General features: G+C 50.8%; 1 protein-coding gene across 5 annotated transcripts; it reads left to right on the top strand.

The window, feature by feature from the left end:
* Window positions 1–3,331: 3,331 nt before the first annotated feature.
* Window positions 3,332–9,466, top strand: LOC120703216 (G-type lectin S-receptor-like serine/threonine-protein kinase SD2-5). Of its 5 annotated transcripts, none has more exons than XM_039987233.1 (3): window positions 3,332–3,557; window positions 6,049–6,144; window positions 6,766–9,466. In XM_039987233.1, exon 3 carries the CDS (start codon window positions 6,776–6,778, stop codon window positions 9,302–9,304), a length of 2,529 nt encoding a protein of 842 aa, XP_039843167.1. In that variant the 5' UTR covers window positions 3,332–3,557; window positions 6,049–6,144; window positions 6,766–6,775; the 3' UTR covers window positions 9,305–9,466. The 5 variants fall into 5 exon arrangements, with proteins under 5 accessions (XP_039843167.1, XP_039843166.1, XP_039843168.1 ...); XM_039987232.1 differs by having other exon boundaries at window positions 6,045–6,144; XM_039987234.1 differs by having other exon boundaries at window positions 3,332–3,562; window positions 6,045–6,144.
* Window positions 9,467–13,701: the final 4,235 nt, after the last annotated feature.

Below are 13,701 nucleotides of genomic sequence, written 5' to 3'. Positions count from 1 at the left end.
TCGAATCCAGCATAGTTAGGAAAGTGGTCATCAAAATATTCTTCTTCATTGTCTGCCATTATAACCCTCTTTTCTCCAACAAATATATTTGGGCATGAAACCATAAGCTAAAATGTGGCAGTGAAGGATTCTTTAAGAGGAGTAATCCTTCTTATTTTGGCAATTTACACACAGGCAACAAATGAAACCATTTCGCTTGTTTGCTTTGTCAACATCTAAGGAAAAATGCATGCCATCAATGAATTCTTTGGAACGTCGATCAGCATTGTACATCAATTGCCGGTCCATCTATTTTTTTTAAAAAAATAAAACTAATTTCAGGACTAAAATTCTCATACAGAAACATCAATATATATATATTTTGTTACATGTATCGTAAAAATGTAACCAAATGAATAAATTCTCATATTGCAATAACATGAATAATTGAAAGGTCTGAACATCCATCACACAATTTGAATAATCACGAAGTCTCGACACGTTACGCTCAAATTCTACCAGCCCCAATGCTTCACGCTTTGCATTATATCGAGCCATCAACTTACAATCATCATCCGTACCATGCAACTCGATATTAAATTTATGATAAAATTTGCGATTTGCTTTTGCAAGTTTGATGAAGTGAAATGCTTTCTTAATCCAATGATGAATACGACCGCTAGCAAGTCCGAGCGGACGCACGATGCTCCAATGCATCATGTTGCAAAATCATACTCGCTACACTTATCAAATACTAGTAAAAAACTGAATAAATTCTTACAAACTCATATTTGACATTCAAAAATAAAATTAATTTCACTACACCTATCAAATAAATGTAAAAAAACTGAATAAATTCTTATAATTACAATGAAAATATACTCATACTCGTATTGAAGTTGACATTTCACCATCACTATTTCTAATCCCTAATTATCTGACACTCTTTAGTTTGAGGCGAACACTCTTTGTCCCAGGCCGGCGCCATATGGGATGCAATCACGGTTCACACACTTTGTTTTAGGCTCAATAACCAAAAATCATGTAGAAGTAAAAAAAACTTTATTTAGGAACATGTATATGTTGTTAATCTTGACCCTGCGGTGATGACATTACTATTTGGGACCGACATTGATATTTGTGACATGGTGCGGAATAATAATGTGATGAAGGGGTGCGGCTTTGGTCCCAATGGTGGCATTCTCACCTTTGTGTAAAGGTGCAGATTTCTTCGTTAGGACCAATACCGCACCCTTTCGTCACATCCTTATACCGCACTGTATCGCAGATATTATGTAGGCACCAAATGGTAGTGCCATCACCACTGGGTCAAGGTTAGCGACGTATACTTTTCTGAAATAAAGATTTTTTAACTTCTAGATGATTTCAATGTGAACCTGAATAAATACATCACTAAAGGGTCAAAATAATTCATTTGTTATACCAAATAAATATCTTTTGTAACTTTCAATAATTATTCAATTTAACATTTCAATGCACATATGGTCATATATGCATACTCTTATTCTAAAAAATTCTACTATACTCGTTGTCATATCCATATTTGATCAACTAATACAAAATAATTCATTCGTAGGACAAAATAAATACAAAGTATACATCTTTTTTCACATTCAATAATTACTCAATTAAACATTTCACATTTAAATCTATATATACTAGTAAATCACATCTACTATATATACTCATTTAGATCAACTAACACAAAATAATTCATTCGTAATACAAAATAAATATCAGGTACAAATCTTTTTCCACAATCAATAGTTATTCAATTAAACATTTCACATTTAAATCCATACATACAAGTAAATCACATCTACTCTATATACTCATTTAGATCAACTAATACAAGTAAATCAACTACATTGCAAACCTTAAGTACCATATTTGAGCTCAAATGGTGTATAAATAAAAAAAATCCAATATTTCCCATTATAAAAAATATCACATTCTTCTATTTCTAAAATGAGCTACAAAAGCAATGAAAAATGAGACGAACAAGCTCCTAACCTTTAGAGCTGTTGGATGGATGGGAGAATCAAGAGCCTTCACAAAATCGTGGAGGAAATGGGCAAGAACTTCCCCCGAACAACAAGAATAATTGAGCTGAATAGCTTGAGCAGGAGGAGAAGAAAGGAAATAAGGGGGGTAAAAAACTTTGATCCCGGTTGGAGCCAAAGACAGAGACCAAAGACCCCCTATTTATCCCTGTTGGTGGCTATAATCGAGACTAACAGGTCGAGGGGACTTTTGTTCCTGTTGGAGTCACCAATCGTGACAAAATGAGTGGCTTTTGGTCACAGTTGGTGGCTCCAACCGGAACAAAAGGCACGTGCACTCCACCTGTCCGGTTAGTCCGTTTGACCCGAGACTAAAGCACTCCTTAGTTCCGGACCCAACTGCGGCCGAGACAAATGAGCCGGACCAAATGATACCCTTCTTTCTTTCTTTCTTTCATGTAGGCGACCCATGTATACTAATCACCACTTTTATATGTAGTGCAAATATTTTCATGTGTAACCACCACCGGACGTGTACCCGTCTAAACAAGATCCAATTATTAATTATGTACTCCTACCTATGTATAACAACAAGAATGATAGAGAGAAACCTATAATTATACAAATAAAAAATAGGCAGAGAATCACACTGTATAAGGTAGTGTTGCGAGTTGCACGTGGCCAACCAAATAACCAACTAGCAGATCCTTAGATGAAGATCCAGCGACTTGATGCGCAGACGATACACTGGTAATAATCTGCTATTATTTCCTAGAGAGAGAGGATTCAATTCAATCATGCACTGGCGACTACTCTATCTCGTCTGCCACAGACGTGGTGGTGTGTGTGGGTATGGCTTTGTTTAGATCCAAACTTCAAAATTCCAAAAAAATTTAAAACATTCGCATGGTGTATCAAATATAGTTGAAAAAAATCGTATTATACAAACGAATCTAATAAACCTAATTAGGTCGTGATTAGACACTAAATTGTTACAGTAAAACTACAATAAACATACTTTAATGATGGATTAATTAAACTTATTAGATTTGTCTCGTAGTTTACAGACGAGTTCTGTAATTAATTTTGTAATTAGTTTATATTTACTACTTCAAATATGAAAAAATTACTTTTTAAAATTCAAAAAAAGAGAACTAAACACGGCCTATAGCGATTTTGCAGCTAAACAAATCAGAACCATCTTCCCGCAGGCCCAGGCTACGGCGATAGCGACTTTATTATATATATATAGTATATATATTATATATGTTAAACTAAGCGGGCCATCGTCACCACTTGCGGGGCGCCCCATCCGTCGGCATCCGCCGCTCGTTAATGCCCCCCCGCCGCCTGCTGCTGCTGCTTCCAACATCCCACCACCCACCAACTACCCGCCCCGCCCGCCTCGCTCCATCACGCCATCACCGTCCTCGTCTCCATTCCACCCCACCGCGCGCGCTCTCGCTCTCCCCAACCGGTTGCGGCTGCAGCGAATCTTCTCCGCCCGCGGAGGCCGTCGCCTCGCCGCTTCACCGTTCTCCTTCCGGCTCAGAGGTGACGTGACGGACCCACTCCTCTCCGCTCCGCTCCTCTGCTTCCTTCCTTCCCCTCTTGTGCGGTTGTGCTCGCCACCACTTACCGGGTGTTCCTTTGTTTTCTTCTCCGCCGTGTTTGTTTCCGGTCTGCTAGAAATCAGCGCGCTTCGTTTCCTGCGGTTTGGATGCACGGAGGTCATTTTTCGGGGTTTTTACATTTTTACCATTATAATGAATGGCACTCATCAGATTATCACTCTTAGAATGACACCTACAACTATACCAACGGAGAGAAGTTTGAGTTTCATTTTTACCACATTTGCTGATGTGGCACGCCACGCCAGCCGCACGCGCTGGCACCCGGTCAGTAGGCTCAAGTGAAATGTCCTTCCTGCCCCTGATCTGCCTCTCTCCCCTCTCTCCGACAGCTGGGTCCCGCAGCTCATCTCACTTCCATGTGGGCCCCGCACGACAGCTCTGTCCCCTACCTCCAGCACCAAAGCCACTCAGCACCAAAGACGCGCCAACAATGGCCATGGCGGCAGGTGCGGAGGCCGAGAGCGCCCCCGGCACCGGATCCAAGGGCGAGGGCGCAGGGCAGCACGCGGGATGGCCTCTCCCTCCTCACGTCCTTCCTCCCTCCCTCCCTCCCCCGAGCTCGCAGCGCCCCTCCTCCCTCCCTCCCTCCGCTCGCGCCGGCCATGGCGAGCTGGGACGGGCGGCCGCGGCGGCGTGGCGAGCTAGGGCGGCCGCGAGCTCCTTGTCCTACCCGTTCTGCAGGGGCCCCTCTTCGCCGGCCTCGCCCACCTCTGCTTGCGGCGGCGGCGTGGGACAAGCCCGACGGCGGCGGCAGGGGACGAGCCCGACGGCGCGCGCGTCCTCCATCCTCCTCCCTCACCGGCGCCTCCCCACCCACGAGATGACACGCCACCGCCCACGCTCTCTCCCTCCCCTACGGCGGCGAATCGGCCTCCCCTGCGCACCTCCACCTCGTCGTGGCTCCTCCTCGCGTGCGTGGTGGCGTCCATGGCGCGCGCGCAGGCCGGTGCCTGCCCCTGCCTCTCGGAGCTGCCGTGGCGGAGACTCGGCGGGGAGGACGTGGAGAGGAGCGGAGCGGGACGCGGCGTGGCGGGGCGGGGTGGGGTGGAGCCGCCGCGGCGGAGGCTCGGCGGGGAGGACGTGCGGCGGAAGGGCTCGGCTCGGCTCCGGCCATGGCCACGGTGGTCCTCCTCTCCCTCCCGGCCACGGCCGTCCTCCACTCCCTCCCGGCCACGGCCGTCCTCCACTCCCTCACCAGCGTGTTGCCGGCCTGCGCGAGCTCCCTCCCTCCCCATGGCCAGGCAGAGGCGCTCACGGTGGCGGAGGCGGCGTGGGTGGGTCACGGTGGCGGCGACGCCGCGGAGCAGGGCGAGGGGAGGACAGAGCAGTGGCTTTGGTGCTGGAGGTAGGGGACAGAGCTTATGTGCGGAGCCCACATGGAAGTGAGATGAGCTGCGGAACCCAGCTGTCGGAGAGAGGAGCAGATCAGGGCAGGAAGGACATTTCACTTGAGCCTGCTGACCGGGTGCCAGCGCGTGCGGCTGGCGTGGCGTGCCACATCAGCAAATGTGGTAAAAATGAAACTCAAACTTCTCTCCGCTGGTATAGTTGTAGGTGTCATTCTAAGAGTGATAATCTGATGAGTATCATTCGTTATAATGGTAAAAATGTAAAAACCCCGTCATTTTTCTCGCTTCATGTCTAGTACGTCCGAGTGGAATTGAGTGCGCTTTCTAGGCCATGGGGACCAGACAGGGACAAACCCCAAGATTTCATTGTGTTTCCCAAGGAGGGTGACATGGATTCTGTGGCTGGGATTTTACCCCCATTTCTGGAAGGTTGGGCGGGGTGGGATTCTTGCAGTTACTCATGGTTGTAGCATCAGAAAATTCGAAATTCGGTGCAGTGGATACGCGAAATTGCGTATGTCCATGTGACCTGAATTCGTTTCTTCTTTTTTTGAGATTTGAGGAAAAAAAACATTTTGGGTGGGAGAAAGGAGAATTCCACATCGTGCTTTGCTTTAGGACTGATTTGTGGATTAGGGTACAAGAAAAGAAAAAAATGATTGGGGAGTCAAGAAAGCAGTTGGAATACCGAAAGCTCGGAAAGAGCAATTGGGAGGAGATAAACCTTGGTGGAATGTTAGGTGTTACTGCACATAATATGATATTATATAAACGGGGCTTCTTCATTCGGCCCCTGCTAGTAGTGCTCTGATGGTCGCGACAGTCAATGGTTACCAGGGGGATACCTTTGCTCTGCAGGTCGCCCTCGCTTTGAGGTTTGACAAAAGCAGCTGATGCCAATTCTCGGTAGTCCAGATGCTTTTTGGTGGGTATTTGTTTGCAGATGGGGGCTGCCCAACACCTTTTGCTCTGATTGTTTCTTCATTTACGTTGTTAAAGAGATTTTTGTGTGTTACCAATTTGCCATGACTCACTCTTTGTATTTTTTTTTCTGAAAGGTAGCTTATCTGGGACTCCACTGAGCTACCAGATGTTCCTAACTCGTAAGGAGGTCGAGAAGCCAATAGAAAGCTTGATCAGGAACCACTCCCACTTAAGGTACCATACAGAGACTGAGCTCTCCTTCCAGCCTTTCATGTGGACAAATGCTATGATGATGTGCCTTTTCTGTTCTCTTTTAAGACATTTGATCAAAAGTCAAAAGTGTCTCATTCTGAATGTCATGTTTGTGTGCTTACATCTTTTTCTGCTAGCAAATTACAGTGCTTATGAGTTGACTTGTTTGATACTGAACGTCTTAAGGAAAATATAAATAACTAACTAACTAAATAAATAAACACCTTATGCTTCAACAAAATAATTGACTAGTTCTGGTGCTCTCATTGTCAAGTTGTAATCAGCCTGGGTCTATTATGCCACTTGAACCTCCCAATAGCAATTGAGCAGATAGTGCCCTGCATAAGCAAAGCAAAGCAAACCAAAGCATATACCTAGCAAAACATCCTGATTACCCCATACACACAGCTACTGCGAGCAAGCTGTCTGAGTTCCTGTTACTACTTTGCATCTTTGCTTCTGAATTTGCATGCTGGTGTGATGACCGTTGAAATAAAGGGCACACCATGTATCCTGCAATGCTGCATCATTCACTCTAGTAGTTTTAGACAACATTTTGGTTACCGACTGTGACCCTAATTGTGCGCATTCTGAACACTTCAGATGACGGGTGATGAGTGGAGTGTCACAAAAGGCTGCTAACCGGAAAAGCTTGTCTTTTCTAATCATGGAAGCTTGCATCGGTCATTGTGGCCATTCAAAATGCAGCATTATGCTGTGGATGCTTATGCTAGCCAACCTCTGGATAATGTGCAGCAGTAGTACCCAAAAGCAAGTCCTCCCACCTGGTTTTAGTGGCTCAGAAATGGACTACATTGATAATAATGGAATATTTCTTCTCTCCAATAGTTCTGTCTTTGGCTTTGGCTTTGTCACCAAGAATGTCTCAGACAGCGCGTCCTACCTCCTTGCAGTGGTCCATTTGGCCACCACTTCTATTGTCTGGTCTGCTAATGCTAACTCTCCAGTTTCCCATTCAGACAACTTTGTGTTTGACAAGGATGGCAATGCGTACCTGCAGTCTGGAGGCTCCATTGTCTGGACCGCCAATATCTCGGGCAAAGGGGCCACCTCTATGCAGCTCCTGGACTCAGGCAATCTCATAGTGTTTGGCAAGGACAGCTCTTCTCCTCTCTGGCAGAGTTTCAGCCATCCAACGGACACACTTCTGTCAGGCCAGAGCTTCACTGAGGGGATGACTCTGGTGAGCCGTTCCAATACACAGAACATGACCTATACACTTCAGATCAAATCTGGGGACATGATGTTGTACGCGGGCTTACAGACGCCCCAACCGTACTGGTCCGCGCTTCAGGATAACAGGATGATTGTTGACAAGAATGGCAACAACATATACTCTGCAAACCTGAGTTCACGTTCCTGGTCGTTCTATGATCAATCAGGGCTTCTTCAATCACAGCTTGTCATCGTGCAGCAGGGAGATGCTAACACCACACTGGCTGCTGTCCTCGGTAATGATGGTTTGATTACCTTCTATATACTCCAGACTCTGAATGGCAGGAGTACTCTGCCTATCACAGTTCCGCAGGACTCATGTGACATGCCTGCCCACTGCAAGCCGTACTCCATTTGCAATAGTGGTACAGGGTGCCAGTGCCCTTCAGCCCTCAGCTCTTATGCAAACTGCAACCCTGGCATCATATCACCATGCAACTCAAAGGACAAGTTTCAGCTGACTCAACTGGACACTGGTGTTGGGTATGTTGGCACTAGCTTCAAATCGCCTGTACCCAAGACAAACCTCACAGGATGCAAGAATTCTTGCATGGTTAACTGCTCATGCATCGCTGTATTCTTTGACCAAACATCAGGCAATTGCTTCCTTTTTGACCAGATAGGTAGCTTGCAACAGAAAGATGGAGGTAAGAGTAGCTTTGCTTCTTTCATCAAGGTGTCAAGCAGTAACCGTGGCTCAGAGCAAGGTGGAAGTGACAGTGGTAGGCTAACCATCATTATTGTTGTCATTATAGTTGGAACTTTGGTTGTCATAGGGGTCCTTGTGTATGTTGGTTTCCGCATTTACCGAAGGAGACATCAGCCACCCTCGCAAGATGATGCTGGTTCATCGGAAGACGATGGTTTCCTGCAAACTATATCTGGAGCACCGACACGCTATACTTACAAGGAGCTCCAGGATGCAACAAACAACTTCTCAGACAAGCTTGGTCAAGGAGGGTTTGGATCTGTGTATCTTGGTACCCTGCCTGATGGCAGTCACATCGCTGTAAAGAAGCTAGAGAGCATAGGCCAAGGGAAGAAAGAATTCCGCTCTGAGGTGACCATTATTGGCAGCATCCACCATATCCATCTTGTCAAACTCCGAGGTTTCTGTGTTGAGGGCGCACACAAGCTTCTTGCATATGAATATATGGCAAAGGGGTCACTGGATAGGTGGATTTTCCAAAGTAATGAGGATTCCTCCCTGCTAGACTGGGATACAAGGTTTAACATTGCACTTGGAACAGCAAAGGGATTGGCATACCTCCATCAGGACTGTGAGTCAAAGATCATTCACTGTGACATCAAGCCTGAGAATGTTCTACTTGATGACAACTTCCTTGCGAAGGTGTCTGACTTTGGCCTTGCCAAGTTGATGACCAGGGAGCAGAGCCATGTCTTTACAACGCTCAGAGGCACCCGGGGCTACCTTGCACCTGAATGGATCACGAACTATGCCATCTCAGAGAAGAGTGATGTGTACAGCTACGGGATGGTCCTGCTAGAGATAATCAGTGGGAGGAAGAGCTTTGACCCCGTGGAAAGCTCAGAGAAAGCTCACTTCCCATCCTATGCCTTTAAGAAGCTGGAAGAAGGTGACCTTCGCGATATCTTTGATGCCAAGCTAAAATACAACGACAAGGATGAGCGAGTTCATGTGGCAATCAAGGTCGCCCTGTGGTGCATTCAGGAGGACTTCTATCAGAGACCATCCATGTCGAAGGTCGTACAAATGCTGGAAGGCGTCTGCGATGTGCCCCAGCCACCAATATCTTCGCAGGTTGGATACCGGCTCTATGCAAACGCCTTCAAATCGAGCAGTGAAGAGGGAACGTCATCTGGGATGTCAGACAACAACAGTGATGCTCTGCTTTCTGCTGTACGGCTCTCTGGGCCCAGATGAAATGAATCATATGTACATTGCTGTGCCTAGCTAGCATTATGTTCAATTTTGGGGAAGGTCCATGGTTTGGTGTTCATTTGTTCATAGTCATGTACATATATGTTGTAGATAGAAACTCCGACTGCAATTTTGCATCTATCCATAAAGATTTCAGATTCCGTATTGAAGCTGTGATCAGGGATATATGCCAAGATGTTCTGTTAGCCGCGAGGACAACCTGAAGAACTTCATCCGACCACATAAACAACATAGAAGGTGGCTTCACTGCAATTTCTCCCAACTCATTTGCCGGGTTTAAATCTGAGACTTTCAAAGAGTGGTCAAACTGTTTGTTTTTTTTTCAACGCAATACTATATAAATCAAAGCATCAGTCAAGTTTTCACCAAAATGATGTCAGTCGGTGTCACTAGTCATGTCCCATATTTCTCATATCTCTTGTTTCACGTTGATCCCTTTGGCCAAATCATTACATCACTTTCGTGGATTTCTTTGTGCACAATTGAAGTTCGTATTGGACGATCAAATGACCTCTGTTTAGGCTTCGCTCCCAGTCTGCCGCATTCCTGAACTTTGTGTTGGTGTATATTGAGCCCATGTGTATAGAGGCTCATCTAGAGGCCCATGTATAGGAATTATATATACCCACCCTTCTAGGATTGGAGGAATACATCTATTATTCCCTCCTACATGGTATCATTAGCCTAGGGTTAGCCTCTTCTCTCCTCTCTCCCCTCCCAGCCGCCGCCGCCGCCGGCAGCCATGGCCGGCCGCCGGCGCCTCCCCTCCCCTCCTCCTTCCCTCCCCTCCCTTCCTCCTCTGCTGCCGCCACCGGGCCTGCGCCGGGCGCCTGGCCCCGCTCCGCGTGGCCCCGATCCGATGCCGCCCTCCCTGGGCCGGGCGCGGGCGCGGCGGGATCCGCCCGGGATGCCGCCCTCCCTGGATCCGCCGCCGCCGGCCCTGCGGTGGCACTTGCCGCTGTTCTCGGGCAGGACGCGGACGCAGCCGCCGCCGCAGGGGCCCTGGACGCCGCCCTCCCTGCTCCAGGAGCGGGCCAAGGCGCGGGACCTGCCCCTGGCGGCCCCCTGCAGCTGGCCCTGCCTATGAAGCAAGCCCTGGACGCTGCCCTCCCTGCTCCGGGCACGGGCCCAAGCGCGGGACGCCCCGACGGCCTCCTGCAGCCGGCCCTGCCTGCTGCGGCCGCCGCAGCCCACAGCGCCGCCGTCACCGCCATCGATCCGGCCGTCCTGCGGGCCGCGGCGCAGCTGCTGCAAGCCAAGGCGCAGCTGCTGCAAGCCGCGGCGCAGCTGCTGTAGGATCCCGCCGCCGCCGCCGCGGGCAAGCAGCCCGCCGCCGACGCCGCTCTCGCTGCGGCCCTCCTCACCGCCAAGTCGGAGGCTTCGGTGGCCCAGGAGCGGCTCCGCGCGGCTGCTCTCGCCTGGGAGCGCGCAGCGGCCGACGCCTCCGCTCTCCGGGTCGCCGAGGCGGAGCACTTCTTCCGCATGTCCTCCGACCAGCCCGTCGTCCCCGAGCCCGGCGCCTCTTCCTCCTGCCAGGTCCCGCCCGCTGGATCTGGAGCCCGGTACGATCCGACCGACCCCATTGTCGCCCAGCACCACCTCCAGGCCGCCGGCGTCCAGAACATCAGGGCCCTGGTCACCGTCCTCCTCGACCCGACGTCCTCCTACGGACGCTGGCGGGACCAGGTCCTGCTCGCCCTCCGCCGCTACGCCCTCGACGACCATGTCCTCCTCGACACGCCGATCGAGGCGCAGGACGTAGCGTGGCTGCGCCTCGACAGCGTCGCCATGTCCTAGATCTTCCGGGACCATCTCCCTAGATCTTCAGGACCCACGGCGGCACCGCGCGGCAGGCCTGGGTGGCGCTCGAGGGGCAGTTCCTCGGCAACACCGAGTACCGCGCCCTCCAGCTCGACGCCACCTTCCGCACCTTCGTGCAGGGGGACCTCTCCGTTGGCGAGTACTGCCGGCGGATGAAGGGCATGGCCGATGCTCTTCACGACCTCGGGAATCCGGTGTCCGATCGGGTCCTGGTGCTCAATGTCCTGCGGGGCTTGAGCAGCACCTACGACCACCTGAAGAGCTGGATCGCCCGCCAGAGGCCCTTCCCCACCTTCCTGCAGGTCCGGGACGACCTCACCCTCGAGATCACCAGGGGTCTCGCGCCCGGATCGCCCTCGTCCACCTCCACCGCGCTCGTCGCTGCTCCACCGGCTTCCTCCGCCGCCTCTGCCACCTCTCATTGGTGCTGCTCCCGCGGGGCAGACCGGAGGTGGGGGGCCGTGGGCGTCGTCGGCGTGGGGGACGTGGTGGTGGTGGCCCTGCTTCTAGGGGTACCGGTACCGGTGGGGGCCGTAAGGGCGCGCCGACTCTGCCGGCTCCGGCTCCCGCTCCCGCTTCTGCCCCTGCCCCAGGAGGTACGCCATGGCCATCCTTCAGCAACCCATGGTCAGGGCGCATCTCGATGTGGCCATTCCAGGGTCCAGGAGGGGGGCTTCGTCCTCAGCTCCAGCCGGTAGCCATGTTCACCGGTGCTGCTCCCCTCTCCACGCCGTACTGGACCCCGCCCGCTCAGCCCAGTCAGCAGCCGACCTAGCTTGGGGGTGGGACCAGGCTGCTCTGGCGCAGTCCTTCAGCACCATGGGACTGACGCCGCCGGTCAGCACCGAGTGGATCGCCGACTCGGGTGCCTCGTTCCACACCACTCCTGATGCCGGTATCCTCTCTTCTGTCCGACCCCCACACCCCTCTTGTCCTTCTTCTATCATGGTTAGTGATGGGTCTTGCCTTCCTGTCACCGCCGTGGGTTCTGCTCCTCGTCTTCCTAATGTTCTTGTTGCTCCTCAAATAGTTAACAACATTCTTTCCATTCGCCAGTTTACTACTGACAACTCCTGTTATATCAAATTTGACTCTTCTGGTCTTACTGTGAAGGATTCGGCTTCCCGGCGTCCGCTCCTCAGATGTGACAGCCCGGGGCCCCTTTACACTCTTCGGCTTCCTGCTTCCGCTGCCCAGCCTTTGACTTCTTCGTCTACTGCTTTTGCCGTGACGCCTTCTTCCACCACCTGGCACCGCCGGCTTGGTCACCACGGCCGCGACGTTTTGGCTCAGCTCAACCGTAGTACCGATGTTCCATGTACTAGGGCTCCTGCTGAGCACCTCTGTCATGCGTGCCAGTTAGGTCGTCATGTTAGACTTCTGTTTTCTTCTTCTTCTTCGCATGCTGCGCATGCTTTTGATCTTATTCACTGTGACCTGTGGACATCTCCTGTACTCAGCATGTCTGGCTATAAATATTATCTGTTCATTGTTGATGATTTTTCTCATTACTCTTGGACTTTTCCTTTGCGCGCCAAGTCTGAGACCTTCCCCACTCTCCTCCACTTCTTTGCCTGGGTGTCCACTCAGTTCGGCCTCACCGTTAAGGCCGTCCAGTGACAACGGGCGGGAGTTCGATAACTCCACCTCCCGTTCCTTCTTCCTCTCTCGTGGTGTTCAGCTGCGTATGTCTTGTCCGTATACCTCTCCTCAGAACAGCAAGGCTGAGCGAATGATTCGCACGACGAACGACGTCGTGCGCACCCTTCTGATCCAGGTCTCTTTGCCCCCACGCTTCTGGGCTGAGAGCCTCCACACCGCCACCTACCTGCTCAACCGGCTTCCGTCCACTGCTTCTCCTGCTCCCACTCCACACCACGCACTCTTCGGTACCCCTCCTGGGCGGCAACCTGGTCTTCTGGTCGTCCAAGCGGCAGCCTGGTTGTCTCCCGCTCCAGTGCTGAGGCGGAGTACCGGGCTGTCGCTAACGGCGTGGCAGAGGCGTCCTGGCTACGACAGCTCTTGGCGGAGCTCCACAGCCCGCTCGCCAAGAGCACGCTCGTCTACTGCGACAACGTCAGCGCCGTGTATCTCTCCACCAACCCCGTCCAGCATCAGCGAACGAAGCATGTGGAGATTGACCTGCACTTCGTGCGCGACAGAGTCGCCATCGGCGATGTTCGGGTACTCCATGTCCCGACTACCTCCCAGTTTGCTGACATCTTCACCAAGGGACTGCCCTCCTCGATCTTCTCAGAGTTTCACTCCAGCCTCAACGTAGCCGGTGACTAGTTGTGGCTACAGGGGGTATTAGCCCTTTGTACTCTCTTTGTACTCTCTTCTTGTTCAATCTTGAACACCGCTGCGCCGGTTGTTCAGACTGCGGGGGGTGTTGGCTTTTTTTGTTGTCCAGTCTTGAACACCGCTGTGCCGGTAGTTCAGACTACGGGGGGGTGTTGGTGTATATTGAGCCCATGTGTATAGAGGCCCATCTATAAGAATTATATATACACACCCTTCTAGGATTGGAGGAATACATCTATTATTTCCTCCTACAC

This window comes from Panicum virgatum, chromosome 4K (assembly GCF_016808335.1).
Source record: "Panicum virgatum strain AP13 chromosome 4K, P.virgatum_v5, whole genome shotgun sequence".
Lineage (NCBI taxonomy): Eukaryota > Viridiplantae > Streptophyta > Magnoliopsida > Poales > Poaceae > Panicum > Panicum virgatum.
The sequence above is the reverse complement of the archived record's forward strand: the minus strand, read 5'-3'. Positions and strand labels throughout refer to the sequence as shown.

Coding starts and splice junctions, on each gene's coding strand:
- LOC120703216 (XM_039987233.1), top strand. CDS start 6,776: ATGAGTGGAGTGTCACAAAAGGCTGCTAACCGGAAAAGCTTGTCTTTT.